General features: G+C 36.8%; 2 protein-coding genes across 2 annotated transcripts in view; both read left to right on the forward strand.

Annotated features, from left to right (window-relative positions):
• LOC148956083 (mitochondrial import receptor subunit TOM70-like) overlaps nt 1-17,494 on the forward strand; it is a 390,465-nt gene that overhangs the window by 44,264 nt on the left and 328,707 nt on the right. The window lies entirely within an intron of this gene.
• Nucleotides 6,834-17,494, forward strand: part of LOC148956084 (uncharacterized) — a 53,855-nt gene continuing 43,194 nt past the window's right edge. Inside the window, exon 1 of the mRNA XM_089097536.1 lies at nt 6,834-7,020. Coding sequence (XP_088953662.1) covers nt 6,834-7,020 — 187 coding nt within the window. The remainder of the gene's footprint in view (nt 7,021-17,494) is intronic.

Here is a 17,494-nt window from a genome sequence, read left to right on the forward strand (position 1 = left end):
AATAAAAAGGGTATCAGCCCTTTTTATTTTCAATCGAATAAGCCCTTTTCGAAGATCCCACGACAAATCCTTTGATACAAAGTGCCCTTGTCTAAAAAACAACATCAACAAAAAATAATACATTATACCCACTGCGATCTTTACTGTAAAAACGTCAACCCTTCCAATCACTTTCGACTATTAAAAATGGCTCTAGGTCTTTCGATTTCAAATCGAATGAGCCCTTTTGGAATCGACAACACTTTCTATAAACACCTTATATACCGCCAGGGCATAAATTACAACCCTTACCCTAAGGTCTGTTAGGATGGTTGTCATCCTCTATGACCAAATTTCCAGAACTTTCAACTACGTAAAACAACATGGCTATCTCAAAATTTTGATTGGATTTGTTTGGAGAAATGGTGGGCGTGAAAAGGGTGTTAGTTGCCTTCCAATAACTTTCGACTATTAAAAAGGGCACAAGTAACTCTAATTTCCAATTGAATGAGCGCTTTTCGAAGTTTCCACGACAATTTCTTCGATACAAAGTGTCCTGCTCTAAAGGAAATAATTAATAAATAATACATCCAGCCAACATCGTTCATATATGCCCGCAAGGCATAACTTAAAACCCTTGCCCTGAGGGTTGTGGGTATGTGTCCTCCTCTTTACTTAGTCCCCGTTTCTTTTCTCGTTCTCGAGTGTCCCCGTTTTTTATTTAGGCAGCGCGATCGTGCTGCCTATGATTTATAAAAAGACTTTTTATATAAGCCTTATATGCCCCTAGGTCATAACTTACAACCCTTGCACTTAGGGTTCTGAGGGGGCTATCATCCTAAAAGACCTAATTTCCAGAATGTTCAACTTCGTTGAACAAAATGGATATCTCAAAATTTTGATTGGATATGTTTTGGAAAATGGTGGGCATAAGAGAGGCGTTAGTCAATATCCAATCACTTTCAACTATTAAAAAAGGCACTAGCCTTTTCAATTTCCAATTGAATGAGTCCTTTTGAAGTTTCTAAGCCAACGCTTTCAATAAAACTTTATATATCCAGGGCATAACTTACAACCCTTGCCTTGAGGGCTGTGGAGGGAGGGGTTGTCATCCTTAAAGACTTAATTTCCAAAAATTCAACTACGTTGAATAAACCAGCTATCTTAAAAATTTTGATTGGATGTGTTTGGGGAAATGATGGTCATGAGAGGGGGGGGCTTAGTTGGCCTCAAATCACTCTCGACTATTAAAAAGGGTACTATCCCTTTGAAGTTCAAATCGAATAAGCCCTTTTCCAAGTTTCTACGAAGATTTCAATGAAAACCTTATATGCCCCCAGGGCATAACTTATAATCCTTGCCCTGAGGGTTGTGGGGGAGTGTCCTCCTCAAAAACATATTTTCTATCTGGAAATCAACTTCACTGAACAAAATGGATATCTCAAAATTCTGATTGGATGTGTTTGGGGGAATGATGGGCATGGGAGGGGGGGGGGCTAGTTACCCTCCAATCACTTTCGACTATTAAAAAAGGGCACTATCCATTCCAATTTCCAATCGAATGATGTCTTTTCAAAGTTTCTACGGTAACTCCTTCGATACGAAGTGCCGGACTGAAGAAGAAGAAGAAAAAACACATTGTGCCCACATCACTCTTTACTATTAAAAAGGCTCTAGCCCTTTGAATTTTTAATCGAATGAGCCTTTTTTGAAGTTTCTACGACAACGTCTTCTATAAAAACCTTAAATACCCCCAGGGCATAACTTAAAACCCTTGCCTTGAGGACTGCAGGGGAGTATCCTCCTCAAAAACATATTTTCTATCTGGAAATCAACCACGCTGAACAAAATGGCAATCTCAAAATTGTGATGGGCTGTGTTTGGGGGAATGTTGGGTGGGGGGGGGGAGGTAGTTACCCTTCAGTCAGTTTTGAATATTAAAAAGGGTACTAGCCCTTTGAATTTCCAATCGAATGAGCCTGTTTTGAAATTTCTACGACAGCGCCTTCTATAAGAACCTTATATGGCCCAGGGGCATAATTTAAAACCCTGGCCCTGAAGGTTGTGGGGAAGTTTCCTCCTCAAAAACATATTTTCTATTTGGAAATCAACTACGCTCAACAAAATGGCAATCTCAAATTTGTGATGGGATGTGTTTGGGGGATTGTTGGGTGGGGGGGCTAGTTGCCCTCCAGTTACTTTTGAATATTAAAAAGGAAACTAGCCCTTCAAATTTCCAATCGAATGAGCCTGTTTTGAAATTTCTACGACAGCACCTTCTATAAGAACCTTATATGGCCCCAGGGCATTACTTAAAACCCTGGCCCTGAAGGTTGTGGGGAAGTTTCCTCCTCAAAAATATATTTTCTATTTGGAAACCACTATGCTCAACAAAATGGCTACCTCAAAACTTTTATTGGGTGTGTTTGGGGAAATGATGGGCGTGGAGGGGGGTAGCTGCCCTCCAATTACTTTCGACTATTAAAAGGGTACTAGAACTCTCAATTTCCAATCGAATGAGACCTTTTTGAAGTTTCTACGACGACCCCTTCCATATGAAGTGCCCTGTTCTAAAGGGAAAAATAATTCATAGTACATTGTGCCAACATCGTTCTTATATGCACTCAGGGCATAACTTAAAACCCTTGCCCCGAGGGTTTTTGGGGAGTGTCCTTCTCAAAAACATATTTTCTATCTGGAAATCAACTACGCTGAATAAAATGTCTATCTCAAAATTTTGATTGGATATTTTTGGGGGAATGATGGGAGGGGGAGGAGGGCTAGTTGCCTTCCAATCACTTGAGTATTAAAAAGAGCACTAGCCACTCCAGTTTCCAATTAGAATGAGCCCTTTTTGAAGTTTCTACGAAAACTCCTTCGATACGAAGTGCCTGACTGAAGAAGAAAAAAAAACATTGCACCCACAACGTTCTTTACTTAGGCAGCGCTATCGCACTACCTATGACAATACAATTTGATCAACATCATTGCGTATTTCCTCATTTTATTTCAAGCAACATAGTATTTCGAATAAAGAATTTGGTATTTTGAATAAAGCATTTGCTCATTTCATGAAACAATACAGTTTGAGCAACACCAATGCTTATTTCCTCACTTTATTTCAAGCAACATTATTTGCATATTTAATAGCAAAAATATTTGCTATTTTTAATAAAGCATTTGGTTATTTCATGAAATAATACAATTTGAGCAACACCATTGAATATTTCCTTGTTTTGTTACAAGCAACATATTATTTTGGATAAAATATTGGGTGTTTTGAATAAAACCTTTGCTTATTTCATGAAACTATATAATTATGAGAAACACTATTGCATATTTGCTCATTTTATTTCAAACAACATAGCTTTTCGAATAAAATATTTGGTATTTTGAATAAAGCATTTGCTTATTTCATGAAACAATACAATTTTAGTCATACCACTGTATATTTGCTCATTTTATTTCAAGCAACATAGTATTTTGAATAAAATATTTGGTATTTTGAATACAACATTTAATTATTTCATGAAACAATACAATTTGAGAAACATCATTGCGTGTTTTATCATTGTATTTCAAGCAACATAGTATTTCGAATAAAAAATTTGGTATTTTGAATAAAGCATTTGCTTATTTCATGAAACAATACAGTTTGAGCACCACTATTGCATATTTCCTCATATTATTTCAAGCAATATAGTATTTCGAAAAAAATATTTGGTATTTTGAATAAAACATTTGCTTATTTTATGAAACAATACAATTTGAGGAACACCATTGCATATTTCCTCATTTAATTTCAAAGAATATAGTACTTCGAATAAAATATTTGGTATTTTGAACAAAGCATTTGCTTATTTCATGAAACAATACAGTTTAAAAAATAACATTGCGTATTTCTTCATTTAATTTCAAGCAACAATGTATTTGAAATAAAATATTTGGTATTTTGAATAAAGCAATTTCTTATTTAATGAGACGATTCAATTTTAGCTATTCAATGGTACATTTCCACATTTTATTTCCAGAATTATAATCTTTCGGACAAAATGTTAGATATTTTGAATAACGTATTTGCTTTTTTAATAAAACAACATGATTTGTACAAAACATTGCATATTTTCTCCTTTTATTTCAAATAACATAATATTTCGAATAAAATGTTTGGTATTTTGAATAGCGCATTTGTTTATTTCATGAAAAAATATAATTATGAGAAACACCATTGCATATTTGCTCATTTTATTTCAAACAACATAGTATTTCGATAAAAATATTTCGTATTTTGAATAAAGCATTTACTTATTTCATGAAACAATACAATTTGAACAACACCATTGTATATTTCCTGATTTTATTTCAAGGAATATAGTCAAGACATTCGTTGGGTTTGTTAGAAAAAAATCAATGAGGGGGATACGAAAGCCCGGAACCATGATAATTTATTCGAAGAAATTTCATCAAGAGGAAGTAACTCTCAGGGGTTTGAGCATAAATCGTGGAATCTAAATGTTAGGCAGCAAGTCAATATAAAGAGTCCAACCCATAATACGGCATCCCCGGCAAGCAATGCGTTGAAGCTTTTATTGGCACCTTCTCCGAAAAATTGGCAAGCCCATACTACGGCATTCCCGGCAATCGATGCGTTGAAGGTTTCATCAGCGCCTTCTCCGAAAAATTGGCAAGCTGACGTACTAATTTGGAAACATAGACAACCCCTCAGTGTAGGGTCCTGGAACGTCTGCTCAATGAAATGCCTAACGACCCAGTCGTTTATCGCTGAGGAATTGTTGCGTTACAACATAGACATAATCTGTGTCTCGGAAACTCGAATCAACGGCATTGTGGAAGGCTCAGAGATTAGAACTCCTGAGGATGACGCTTCTTTCTCCTTTTTCAACTCCGGGTCCCTTGATGGATCTGCGTATGGGGGAATGGGCATCATTTTAAGCCCCGTATCAGCGAAGTAACTTCTAGAGTGGGAACTTATCTCACATAGAGTAGCAAGAGCACGATTCAAAGGCCACGTATTCAACATATCAGCTATTATAGTTGATGCTCCAACCAGAGACGCACCGGGGAGTGAAGCAAATATTTTTTACCAAGTTCTAACTTGTACGCTTAAGAAAGTAACAAAACGAGACCTCATCTTTATTGAAGGTGACTTTAACGCCACAATCGGGGGAAAAGTATCCAATGCTGAGTTTGCCATTGGCCACTTCTGTCTTGGAGCTAGATGTAGCAGAGGATCAAGACTTCTTCACTTTGCCATGACGAATGATTTAGTCATTACCAATACCTTATTCAAACACAATCCCAGCCACAGAGCCACATGGCATTCAAGAGACGGTAGAGCAAAATGCCAGATTGATTACATCCTCATGTCCCGCCGTTGGAAGTCAATGGTAACGAATAGTAGATCGTACATTGGAGCAGATACTGGCTCGAAACACGGGGCAGATCATCTTCTAGTCAAGTTAGATCTAGAGTTACGGCTTGCAGCACGCCCCAAGAGGAAACCTCCACGAAAATTTGATACCAATCGCTTCGATGATCCTAATATACGACAGGCATTCTGCTTAGAGTTGTCTAACCGCTTTGAAGCTCTCCAAGTGCAAGCGAACGACGAGCAAACTCAAAGTTTGGATGAAGAGTGGTTGACCATACGGTAAACAATCCACGAGGCTATGGAAGCTACGATAGGATACCGCAAAAGACTATCCAAAAAGTGGATGTCAACACGAAGAATTCAGTTGGCTGAGCAAAAGCAACAGATATCGGAGAGAAAATCGGAGTTATTCAAACGCTTGAAAAGAAAATGCCACCAGTCGGCTAAGAATGATAAAAACCATTACTGGGAGAAAATCGCTGAAGACATGGAAGCCGTTACCTCTAGATCAGACACTAGGAAGATGTATCAGCTCCTAAAATCAATTAGAAGTAAATCACGTAAGCCTACTAGTACATCTGTCAAAGATGAAAACAGCAAGTTACTCTCGAATAATACCGAAATAATAAATTGCTGGAAGGAGCACTTTGACCAAACTACTTAACCAGCACCAACTCTCCACAGCAATAGATGATAATCAATGCTGACACAATCCAAGTCGTAGCTCTAATGACCTTCAGGAACCAAACTCTCCTAGCAGTATTTACAATGACGTGAATGTGGCTCCCCCCACGTTAAATGAAGTCCAACAAGCAATCAATTGCCTTAAAAGCAATAAAGCCCCTGGTTCTGATGCCATTCCGGCTGAACTTTACAAGTATAGAGGGACAGCACTTGTCATCAGGATTGATAAACTAAATTGTCGTATATGGGAAGAAGAGATGGTTCCACAGGATTGGGGAGATTCTATCCTCCTTCCAGTCTTCAAAAACGGGCTTAAGACAAAATGCAGCAATTATCGCGGGATTTCTCTCATATGCATTACTACAAAAATATTTGCCATAGTGCTACATAATCGTTTTGTACCCAGCGCAACGCAGAGACAAGGCCCAATCAAGCGGGATTCCGCCCAGGCATGGGAACAATTGACCAACTATTCGTTTTAAGACAAACCCTTGAACACAGGGCAAAACACCAGACACCAACAGTGTCTCTATTCATAGACTTTATTACAGCTTTTGGTTTGGTTCTAAGGGATGGAATCTGGAAGGCCATGACAGAGGATGGGGTACCAGGCAAGACAGTCAGACTTATCAAAGCATACTATCAGCAAACGCGAGCCCAAATTCAGATCGGTGGAGAACTCTCCTCGATGTTCCAAATTCATTTAGGTGTCTGACAGAGATATGTATTGTCTCCCGTCTTATTTAATTTCGTGATCGACTGGATTATGACCAGAGCAATGACGACTGTTTCAGGCGTTGAAGTAAGTCCTAAATTTGTGATCACCGATCTGGACTACGCCGACGATATTTGCTTATTAGCTGAATCTCGTCCAGAAGCCCAATCTATGCTATCGAAGGTGGCTGAAGAATCCTCTCTGGTTTGCCTGAAAATAAGCTCCCTGAAGACAAAAGTCATGGCGTCCGGTATATCATCTTAAGACCCCCCCCCCCCAATTTTAGTAGAAAGGTCGCCCATAGACGAGATACATGAATTTAAATACCTAGGCTCTCTGGTAGACCCAATAGGAGGATGCACATAAGAAATACAGTCAACAATTGCTTCAGCAACTGGAGTCTTCACCCAGCTAAATCAATCTCTATGGAACCAGAAATATGTTCGTCTGAAGACAAGAATAAGGATTTACCAGGCCCTTGTTCGGTCTGGCTTACTATACGGCTGTGAGACATGGACTATAAAAGCATCCGACATTCAAGCCTTCAAAATATTTGACCATTCGTGTTTAAGGATAATCATTGACACTAAACTCCGTGATCGTGTCAGCAATGTCGAATTCCGCAAAATATGCTATCAGCGTTCTGATTTGGCCACTATAATTAAACAAAGAAGACTCCGATGGTTCGGTCAAACACTTCACCGTCCACACCACACCTTTGTCAATAAAGCCCTCAGATGTACACCTCTTTCGGGATGGAAAAACCGACATGGGGGACAAAAAAACGTGGCTTGCTTGTATCAAGGCTGACCTAGACCCAATCGGTGGCTTCAAGAAGTATGAACGAAGATGGGAAAAGTTCTGGCTCGATTTGATTGAGCCACTCGCAAACGACCGAGACTCTTGGCTTACTACAATGACGAAGGTATTGGACGCCAGGGAGAGCGGAGATGCTTGAGTCCTGCTACAAGTACAAAGTAAGTTAGTACAATACTTTTTACCGGTTTACATGCACAATTCCAACAACGAAATTCATATTACCAGCGCTGGCACGATTGCTGAAAGGTAAAGTTGTAGATGGCCCATGAGTAGATGGTTCTTTTTAGTATAACATCATACCGAAATCATCTGAAAAGCTGCTAGTCTTAGAATTTAAATAGCAAAAAATTGACAATGGTAATACATGTTGGAATAAAATCCGTTTCCTTGATTCTTTTAGTTTCTTCCCTAAATCTCTAAGCCAACTCATTCAAGAACAAAAAAATGATGATTTTAATAGTTTCCCCCTCCTCAAACAGCACTTTCCAGATGAGGAACTGTATTATTTATTAACGTGCAAGGGCATATACCCGTACGAGTAATAAAGCTCTGCCTCGAAGCTAAGTGAGGAAAAATTACCACCCATCGCAAAGTTTAATGATCATAAGAGTTTTTATGACTTCGGGATTGTCAATGAACCAATGCCAACTATAAATTTGCCAAGAGTGTTTGAGCAGAGGGACGGTGCAACAAAAGGGTGGGATTATCGTAAAATGTACCTGGAAGGTGATGTATTGACATTGTTGGACATTGTCTGTAAAAACACGGACAAAGTTCAAGAAGAATTCGGGTTGGATTTATGGCATTAATTTTCCACTCCTCATCTTGTGATGGATTTAATTCTTAAAATTAGCGCAGCAGAAATAGGTCTGATCACCGACGTGGATCAGCACTTGTTTGTAGAGAGATACATGCGGGGAGGGTATGTTTTCCAAGTGGATTGTATCGTTGAAACCGACCCGACTAGACAACACACCGGTAAAAAGTCGGATGCCGTTTTCTTGGATATGAATTCTCTTTATCCGACGGCAATGTCTTACTTTTATTTGCCGTGTGGGAATTACCAATGGCTTGAAAATCCTTCTGCTCCAGATTTCCCCAATATTCACACTGTTGAGGAAAATGGACCACAAGGATGGTTTTTCGAAATTGATGGCGAAATTTCTCTGGATTTTCATGACTTAGTAAAAGATTTTGTTTTTCCGTGCATTAATAGACCGGTGCATAGGGACTCGCTAAGTCCCTACAATTTATCATTAGTAGAGAAATAAGGCATGCACTGGACACCTTCAAAACAAAAGCTTATTGCCGACCTGGAGCCGAAACGAAATATTGTTATACACCATGTTCTTTTGCACTGGATGCTTACCAACGGTTTCAATGTCACAAGGAATTCATAAAGCCCTCTAATTTGACCAAAAACCTTATTCGAAGACGTTTGTTGACACTTTGTCAACAAACAGCCTCAAGCGAAAACAAAGATTAAAAAGAGATCTTTAGTCTCATTTTAAATTCGGCCTTTGGTAAGATATGTGAGAGTGTGTAAAACAGGAGTCGTTGTGAAGTTGTGACCGACCCGAAAGAATGTGCCCGAATCATTGCGGATCCAAACTTCACATCACTCACGATCATAGACTCCAATATTGTCCTCTTACATAGGAAAAAAGAAATGTTGTTTTAAACAAAAACATTGCCACTGGCAGTGCCATTTTAGAAATATCAAAGACACTTATTTTGGAGTTTTATTACAATGTCTGTAAGCACCAGTGGTTGAAGGAGGGACAAAGTCAAACTTTTTATGGGGATACCTATACTTTATTGTTAAAAGTTAAAACTAATAATTTATTGGAAGATTTGGAAAATGGTGAGTACATTAGCTCTCGGATGGATTATACGAACTGGGATGAGTCCCGCTATCCGGAGCTGGTCAAACGTCACGCCCCAAATCAGTTATTAAAATTAAAATCCGAAACGGGAAGTGACTTAGTATCACATGGTGTATTTCCCGCTCCAAAGGTTTACTGCGTGGAAATGCAAAATGAGACTACCAAAAAAGTCTCCAAAGTAGTGCCATCATACTATGTAAAGAAAAATTTTAGCATGAGTGTTTATAGGAACTGTATAGAGCAAAATTTAGTTCCAAGAGCGAGTGTCATGGCCATTCGCTCTTTAAAATATTAAAACTATACAGTTTGAGTTGAAAAAAAAATGCCTTGCCAACCATATCGGATAAAGTTTATGTACTCGAGGATGGGGTGAGAGTACTATCACATGGTCACTACCTGACTTCAGATCGAGTTGAATGTGTAGATTACAGAAAGCACCTCGGTCTGGAGAAAGCTCTATAGTTGTGGGAGGGGGAGGGGGGCCATTTCCGTCAACAGCTCAACACTGCCTTTTTTTTATATATAGTCGTTAAATTTTTTCAATTTCATTGCGCAAAGCGGTAATTTTAAAGTGTTTATTTTGTGTTTTATTTTAAAATGCTTATTACTAGCCGCGGGACCTTCCAGGTATCGCGGGTACCATCCAATGCCCGCCACGTTACTGACCACTGAGTCCTCTGGAGGAGCGTCTGCCCCTCCGAGCGTCATTTTATTTAAAATGTTTAAATTGTAAATATATTTTTATGTGAATTAAAAAAACCATGTATTCTATTTCCTTTGAATATTTATTCAACAGTTTGAGGTTAAGATAGGTTAGTTGCATTTTGGCATTGGAAGAGTATGTATCAATTTAAAACACCCTTCAGATCGTTTCTTCGCGGACTGTCCATGTCCGGCAAAACGACACTTTTAATGAGAATAATTCAAAACCGTGATAAAATGTTTTTAGAGAACCCAAAAAAATATCTATAATTGGTATAGCACATGGCAAGAATCTTATGATAAAATAAACAAGATTGATCCAAGCATAAAATTCATACAAGGACTTGACGTCTTTACTAGTATTGTGCCAAACTCGTGGTTGATTATTGACGATTTAGCTGAAAATATTGAAGAATGGTCGTGGAAAATGTTACAATTGTTTACTGTTCGGCCCCATCACGAAAAAAGATCTGTAACTGTTGTTCTCCATAATCTTTTTCATCAGAGTAAATGCATGAGAACACTTGCTTTTAATTGTACCTACTATATCATCTATAGAGTTGTTCCCGATTCAAGTTCTCCTAACAAAAAAAATTATCCTGGTGAACCTAAATTTTTACTTTCCGCATACAGTCAAGCGACTAATAAACCTTATGGTTTCAAATTATTAGATCTGAATCAAAACACACCCTAAGAGTTGCGTGTAGTCACTGATATTTTCGATAATGAAATTACTGTATATCTACCCATGAATAGTAAAAAAGTTCATTAGTCGCAATCATGAAATTGAAGAAGCTACATGAACAACAGCATTTCTTTTCCGTGCTAGCCAATTCAAAACCACGACTTAGAAAAGCAATACTCAAGCATGGTGTTGACAAGGAATTTATCAATCTCTTGTCGGAACTTTGTTTAAATTTAACGGAGGGTAATATTCAACTGTCACAACAGGTTAGACAACATAGAAAGAACATCGTTAACTTGTACATGCTCTAGCTTGCAAAAAAAACCAAACTGCAAAAGAAAACGTCTTGTTCAAACAGGTGGTAATTTCTTTTCAGTGTTACTATCGATAATCGCCGGACTTGTAAACATTTTTCTCTAGAAATGGCTAAACCCTATAAATTGACGCCCTTTGAACTTGCTCTTTCGCCCAAAGAGCACTTTGAAGATAATCTTGATAAATTTTTGTCACTGAACCAATTGCTGATGATGAAAAATTAGTTTTGCTTCAAAATGCTCTTCGTCGTGTCAATAAACATAAACCTTATCGTGAAAAGACACTGAAAGTCAATGTCATTTATCAACCTTCTGGTAACAGTGAAACACCGAAAAGGAAGGTTTAATAACAAGTGTTGTAGACTTTTTGCCTCAATCCTATCGTGAACAAAGTAAAAGACTCTTGACGTATCTCGCTGAAAATGAACAAATTGATCAGAAAAAAAAGAATTAAGTTATAATCCAGGACAAGCCTTACAATTTAATTGATTTATTATCTTATCTGATTGCAAATCTTAAAAGAGTCGAATCCTTTGACGGGCATTTATACTATTTTTTAAAGTCGTCAAATTTTCCTAAAAGTCTTATCGGTAACAAGCATATTCTAAAGAAATTAAGAGAACATAGTCTATTAAAGATAGTAGATGATTTTAAATCTTTCTTGGAAAGCACACCTACTGGTGATTTGACACCGGTAACTAGACAAAAGCGAAGACGTATTGATTCAACTGGTAGTATACAAAAGGATAGCGGCGGTTACGATCAAAATGGATCAAAATTTAAAATGTGTTTATGAAAATATTGGAGAACCAGGAAGTTTAAGTTCCCCCTCAACACTTGCACAGGTTATCGGGATTGAAAAGAAGCTAGCAAAAGAGTATTTGCAAAAGGAATCCAGTTTTACTCTTCATTGAAATCATAGGACTAGGTGTCGTTACTATCGAAAAACTAAAGCCTTTTACCCTCAACATATATTACAACCAGATCCTTTGACTCTAGACATAATTCAAAGTCGTTATAATAAACCCTATAAGTATATTATACTCACAATGGGTGTTTTTAGTTGGTATACATATGCAGTTCCATTGCGGTCAAAGAGAGGCAATGAAGTTGCTAAAGCCCTTGAAACCATCTTTGAACAAGATTCATATATAAAATTTCAAACAGACCGTGGAAGTGAATTTGTTAATCCTCAAACAAACCAAATTTTATTGAAATATAATACATTACTCTATCATAGGCATAGTTCTTTAAAAGTAGCATTAGCATAATTTTTGACACGAACTATTAAACTTCTCATTTTAAAATATTGCACATTGAAAAATATACAACTGCATTTATTCATGATTTAGATAAAATCATGCAAATGGAAAACCAACGTCCTCATCAATCCTTGTTCAATACTAGCCCTAAGGAAATTCATTAGAGTGAACATTTCCTTAAACAGTATTCTAGTGAAAAGGCAGGAAAGAAAAAATTTAATGTTGGTGATGGTGTTTGAATCAATCGTACAAGAAAAGTTTTTGAAAAGAGAAATTACTTGTGGTATACTGAACTTTTTAAAGTGTCAAAAATACTAGACGCTAAACCTATGACATATCGGCTTCGTGATATGATAGTTGAAGAGATTCTTGTCGGATTTTATGATTATGAGTTACAAAAAGTTAAAAGCACTGGAATGTATCAAATTGAAAAAGTATTAAAGACTCGTACACATAAGGGCAAAAAACAGTTTTATTTTCGCTGTCTAAGATACAATCCTGATTTTGATGTGTGAGTACCTGCTGAAGAGGTTCATGATATCTGAACATTCTTACGTAGCATTCATGTCCAATGTATCTGGTCCTCTATATGACGATTTGAATAAAACGAGCGATTTTTGTACAAAATTCTCCCCTGCCATTAAATTTGAGGGAAGGTATTAAGTGGCTCTTGTAGATTGTATTCTTAAAAACAGATATGATATCCTAAGAAAGGATCATACATATAAGATAAAAATTAGACCCCATGATTGGCCAATTGTTGACGATCAATATGTGATTCAAAATATGAATTCATTTGAAAACCCCTTTGCCACATTATCATATAAGGAGTTTCGGAGCATGAACGAATTGTGTCTTGCAATCAACAAAAAATTACCGCTCGTAAAAAATGGCGCCTTTCAATTAAATTATTCAAAGGAAGAGGGGAAAATCTACATGAGTTCGCCCATTGACAATGAAAAGGTTATTATCAATGATAATCTAAGAGAAGTGCTTGGTTCAAAACATAATATAATCAACTGTAAAAGTGCAGGAATCGCTAGTGGATTGAATTGTGTCATTTTCGCAGAGTATCCACCCGTTTCTCTTCGGACAGTTGTATATTTCTTTATGCATCCTTTGTCGAGAGATCAAGAGTTGGTAATACCAATGTCCCCCTCCTACGTGTTCTTGAACGAAAAACCTCTAATGACCATATTCACCACTACAATATAAAGCACCTTCAATACGTTCGAGTCAATACTTCGTATTTGGAGCTCTGTCAGTTAGCATTGAGAATTAAATTGGGTGATCCTCTCGAAATAACAAAAGGTTTTGCTGTAATTACACGTCATTTTCGACCCATTCAGTCAAATGGATAATAGAACTCAGTTTGTATGTCCTGATGTTGATTGCTATAATGCTACTCTTGGAAAACGCCAGTTGGGAAATAGCAAGGACTATTATAGGGGTCGTTCGTCAATGTCCGGGTACGGTCTCGGCAGTTGGTTTGCTAAGCTTTTTCGCTCTGCACTTCCCTTGGCTAGAAAATCTCTTGCAACGGTTGTAACGGATTTTGCGTCCTCTACATTACATGATTCGGGCTCTAGGAAAGATATTCAAGAAAGTGTTTTGCAAAATCTCAGGTCAAGCGCACAATCACTCGGCGAGCGATTGAAACAACGGGTAAAAGGTTTAAATAGGAAGGTTTAGAAAAGGTTTAAAAAGCGTAAAGCATCAAAGAAAATAAAAAGATCCAAAAAAGATTTCTTTTCCTAAGATGGCATATCTACCACATAAAGATTCTCACCCTTCAGTTACCTCCTCTCTAAATTTTTTCAACGAGGAAAATGTATATGTCAGTTTAAAACATGGATACTATGAACAGGTTTACCCGCAACAACCACTCTCTGAAAATGTCAGTTTTCAAATTTATTCTAATGAAGACTAATTTATCGAGTTGAATTAGACATTTATAGATTTAACTATCATTGTTAAAAATTCGAACAATGAAAAACCAAGTGCCGCCGAGTTATCCTACAAAAATTGTGTACTAAATAATCTATTTCGACAAATAAGAGTCTATATAAATGGAACGGTGGTGAGCACGAGCAGTAATCTTTCAAATTTTCCAAGTTATATACAATCCATGTTGATGACACCAATGTCCTATGAGCAGTTGCGGGGAATGACTATTGGATATGAACATAACACAAATACTTATACTACCAATATTCTTATAGTGGCAGCAACTAAAGATTTACACTTTGTTGGGAAACTAAATCATGAGATATCTAATATACCTAGATGGCTGCCTCCTAATTTAAAGATTGTATATAAAACTACAACTGGCGCCGTCCAATTATATTATATGAATATAATAATTGTGTTATATAATTGTACAGCCACAAACTTTTAAAGAGGTAATTGAGATAAAAAAATACATGAACCAAAATTTAGCAATAAATAGAGATACTGGAGATATTTCAGTAAGCCCAATTTACGACAGTTTAATTTTGAAGGACTCAATTAATATTTCCACCCGGTATAACTTGAGAGAACCTTTTTGCACATCAAATGATGAACGAATTTGTAGGCCAGCCAAAGGCATGGTAAGACAAAGGATTATTGCCCAATTTTCTTGGTAGATTTCTTTTTCATTGATTCCAACCTGGTTCTAATTTAGTTTCTGTTCTGTCGCTGGAAAGTAAACTTCGAAAGGTTCGATTTTCGTTGGTTTCTTTTTCTTTTCTTTCTTTTTTGCTTAGCACTGAGGAAGACTCGGTGGAGGTCCTTGTTGAAATATTTGCTTATTTCTTCTTCTTCATAGTTTGCCACTGGCTGACAAAATCCTCGTTTTTTCACCTTCTTTGATTTTATTTTTCTTTTTGTTATTTTCTTTCCTCTCTGAGTTTCATTAGACATGATTTTGCCTAGTAACAGGAAAAAGAGTGTGCCACCAAACCTTTGAACTCTTGCCAAGGGTGGGAATTTGCCTAGATACAGGTGCAAGGGGCTAGGAACTTATCATTAAAGCTTTTGCATTCTACGGACCACATTCCAAGTAATTATGCTTGAACTCTTGCCATGGATTGAAATTTTGCCTAAAATTGCGATACCTGGTCACCAAAAGAGGAAATCACCGTTAAAAATTGTTCTTGGACCTATGGAAGAAAGGAGTAGTCCGTATGAGTCTGCTTGATTCAATGGAGGGGATACTACTATCAGTATAAAAAGGCAATTCTTTTGATATATTTATTGGTATCAAAATACTGTTTTTTAGAGTTTTGGTTACTATTGAGCTTTTATTGACAGTTTTAGTTTACAGAAACTTCTTTCCACTGTAGCAACATTTGGTGGCAATGTCGAAACCTACTGGCTAACTGACCAGAGAGTTGGAAATACCGATTTCAAAACATTACTTTGACGAAAAAAAAATTCTAAATGTTACGATCAATGACTTTCTTGCTTTTAGCCTAATTCCTGGCCAAAAAGAGTTTGGAGGACTCTGGGCTGCGCGGGATCTAAGTCTTTTCATGGAAACATTTTCATGAGTTCAGTAAGGCTTCCATAGCTGTCATCTATTTTGCCCAGTAGAACTTTGGTGGCCGTGATTTATCGTGGATTCCATCATCCAAGCTGTTTGCTAGGGCTCTAGGAGCACCACGGAGCTGCTTATCATAAACAAATTCCATTCAGCCAGCGGGCTATTTCTGGAAAGATATTTTTACCAACCAGTGTTAATTTTATTTGATGTCTGCTGCTGTTTGATGCGTGTTTGTTGTCCAGAAAAGCGGTAAGATACGGTTTGTTAGGACCCATGTAAACAAATAATGCTTTTGACGCTCCTCCAACGGGAAAGGTTGCTGTCTAGAGTCCTGGTATAACAATCGAAAGGTTGGTTTTCGAAAATTATATTCTTTTGTTTTTCAACTTTGAGCATAGCTGCTGGTAATATAGGGGTTCCAGATCCGACCGAAAAGTCTGAGGCTCTAAAGATTTCCTATGGATACGAATGGAACACCTCATTTGCACATTCCAACGAGAACATAATTTGCATAACCAGTTGACTTATCAACCAGATCTCCTATGAATACAAGCAGTACACCTCATTTGCATATTCCAGCCGTAGATAATATTCAGTGACTCAATGATAATTCTATGAATAAATTTGTATTCGGGTTTAATGAAACCAGTTACAATATCATAACTTTCCTTCACTGAGTAAATATAAGGCGGGATTACTAACTATTAACGTAGTTATGGTGATGATAGAAAAAACGAAAAAAAATATCAAAATAACAAAAAATTAAAAGCAAATTTAAAAATTCAAAAAACTAACGACAAATAATAAAAAATTAAAAATGAAAAAACATAACGAAAAATAAAAAAGAGCGAAAATAAAAACAAATTTAAAAATAAAAGAGATAAGAAATTAAAATGACGAAAAATAAAAGCAAATTTAAGAATTAAAAAATAACAAAAAATGAAAACAAATTTAAAAATGAAAAAAAATACAAAAATGAATAAACAAAACTTAAAAACAAAAAAAAACAAAAAAAAAGATTTAAAAATTATATTCAAAACACTTCCTACGAAACAAATGCTGAATATGATTTCTTGTTTTTTTAAAGGAGCAATATTAAGAAAAGAACTTGTTCTGAAATGATACAACATAGCCTAATGAAAAGTATTGCATGGTGTTGGGGTATGGATCAAGTCAAAATATAACGTTGTGATTGAAAATAGATGTGTACTACAACTTGAGAAAACGGGGTTACGAGGAATATTAAGAAAGGAACTTGCTCTTAGTACGGCTAGAATATGTGAATGAGGTGTGCCGCTTATATCCGTAGGAAATCTGCTTGCTACGGATGGTCATTACCGGATCTGGTTGCTAAGTAAACTGGTTATGCAAATTATGTTCACTCGTATACATAGTAAATCTTTAGAGCCTCAGGCGTATCGGCCGGATCTGGAACCCCTATACTACTGCTGCTGAGAAAAGCTTTTTTAGGTTTTCACCTACACTTTTACATATGCTGATAACACCAATTGCCAGAGTCGTTTTTCGTAT

This window comes from Artemia sp. Qi Xiang Cuo, chromosome 1, assembly GCF_049724085.1.
Source record: "Artemia sp. Qi Xiang Cuo chromosome 1, ASM4972408v1, whole genome shotgun sequence".
NCBI classification, from domain to species: Eukaryota; Metazoa; Arthropoda; class Branchiopoda; order Anostraca; family Artemiidae; genus Artemia; species Artemia sp. Qi Xiang Cuo.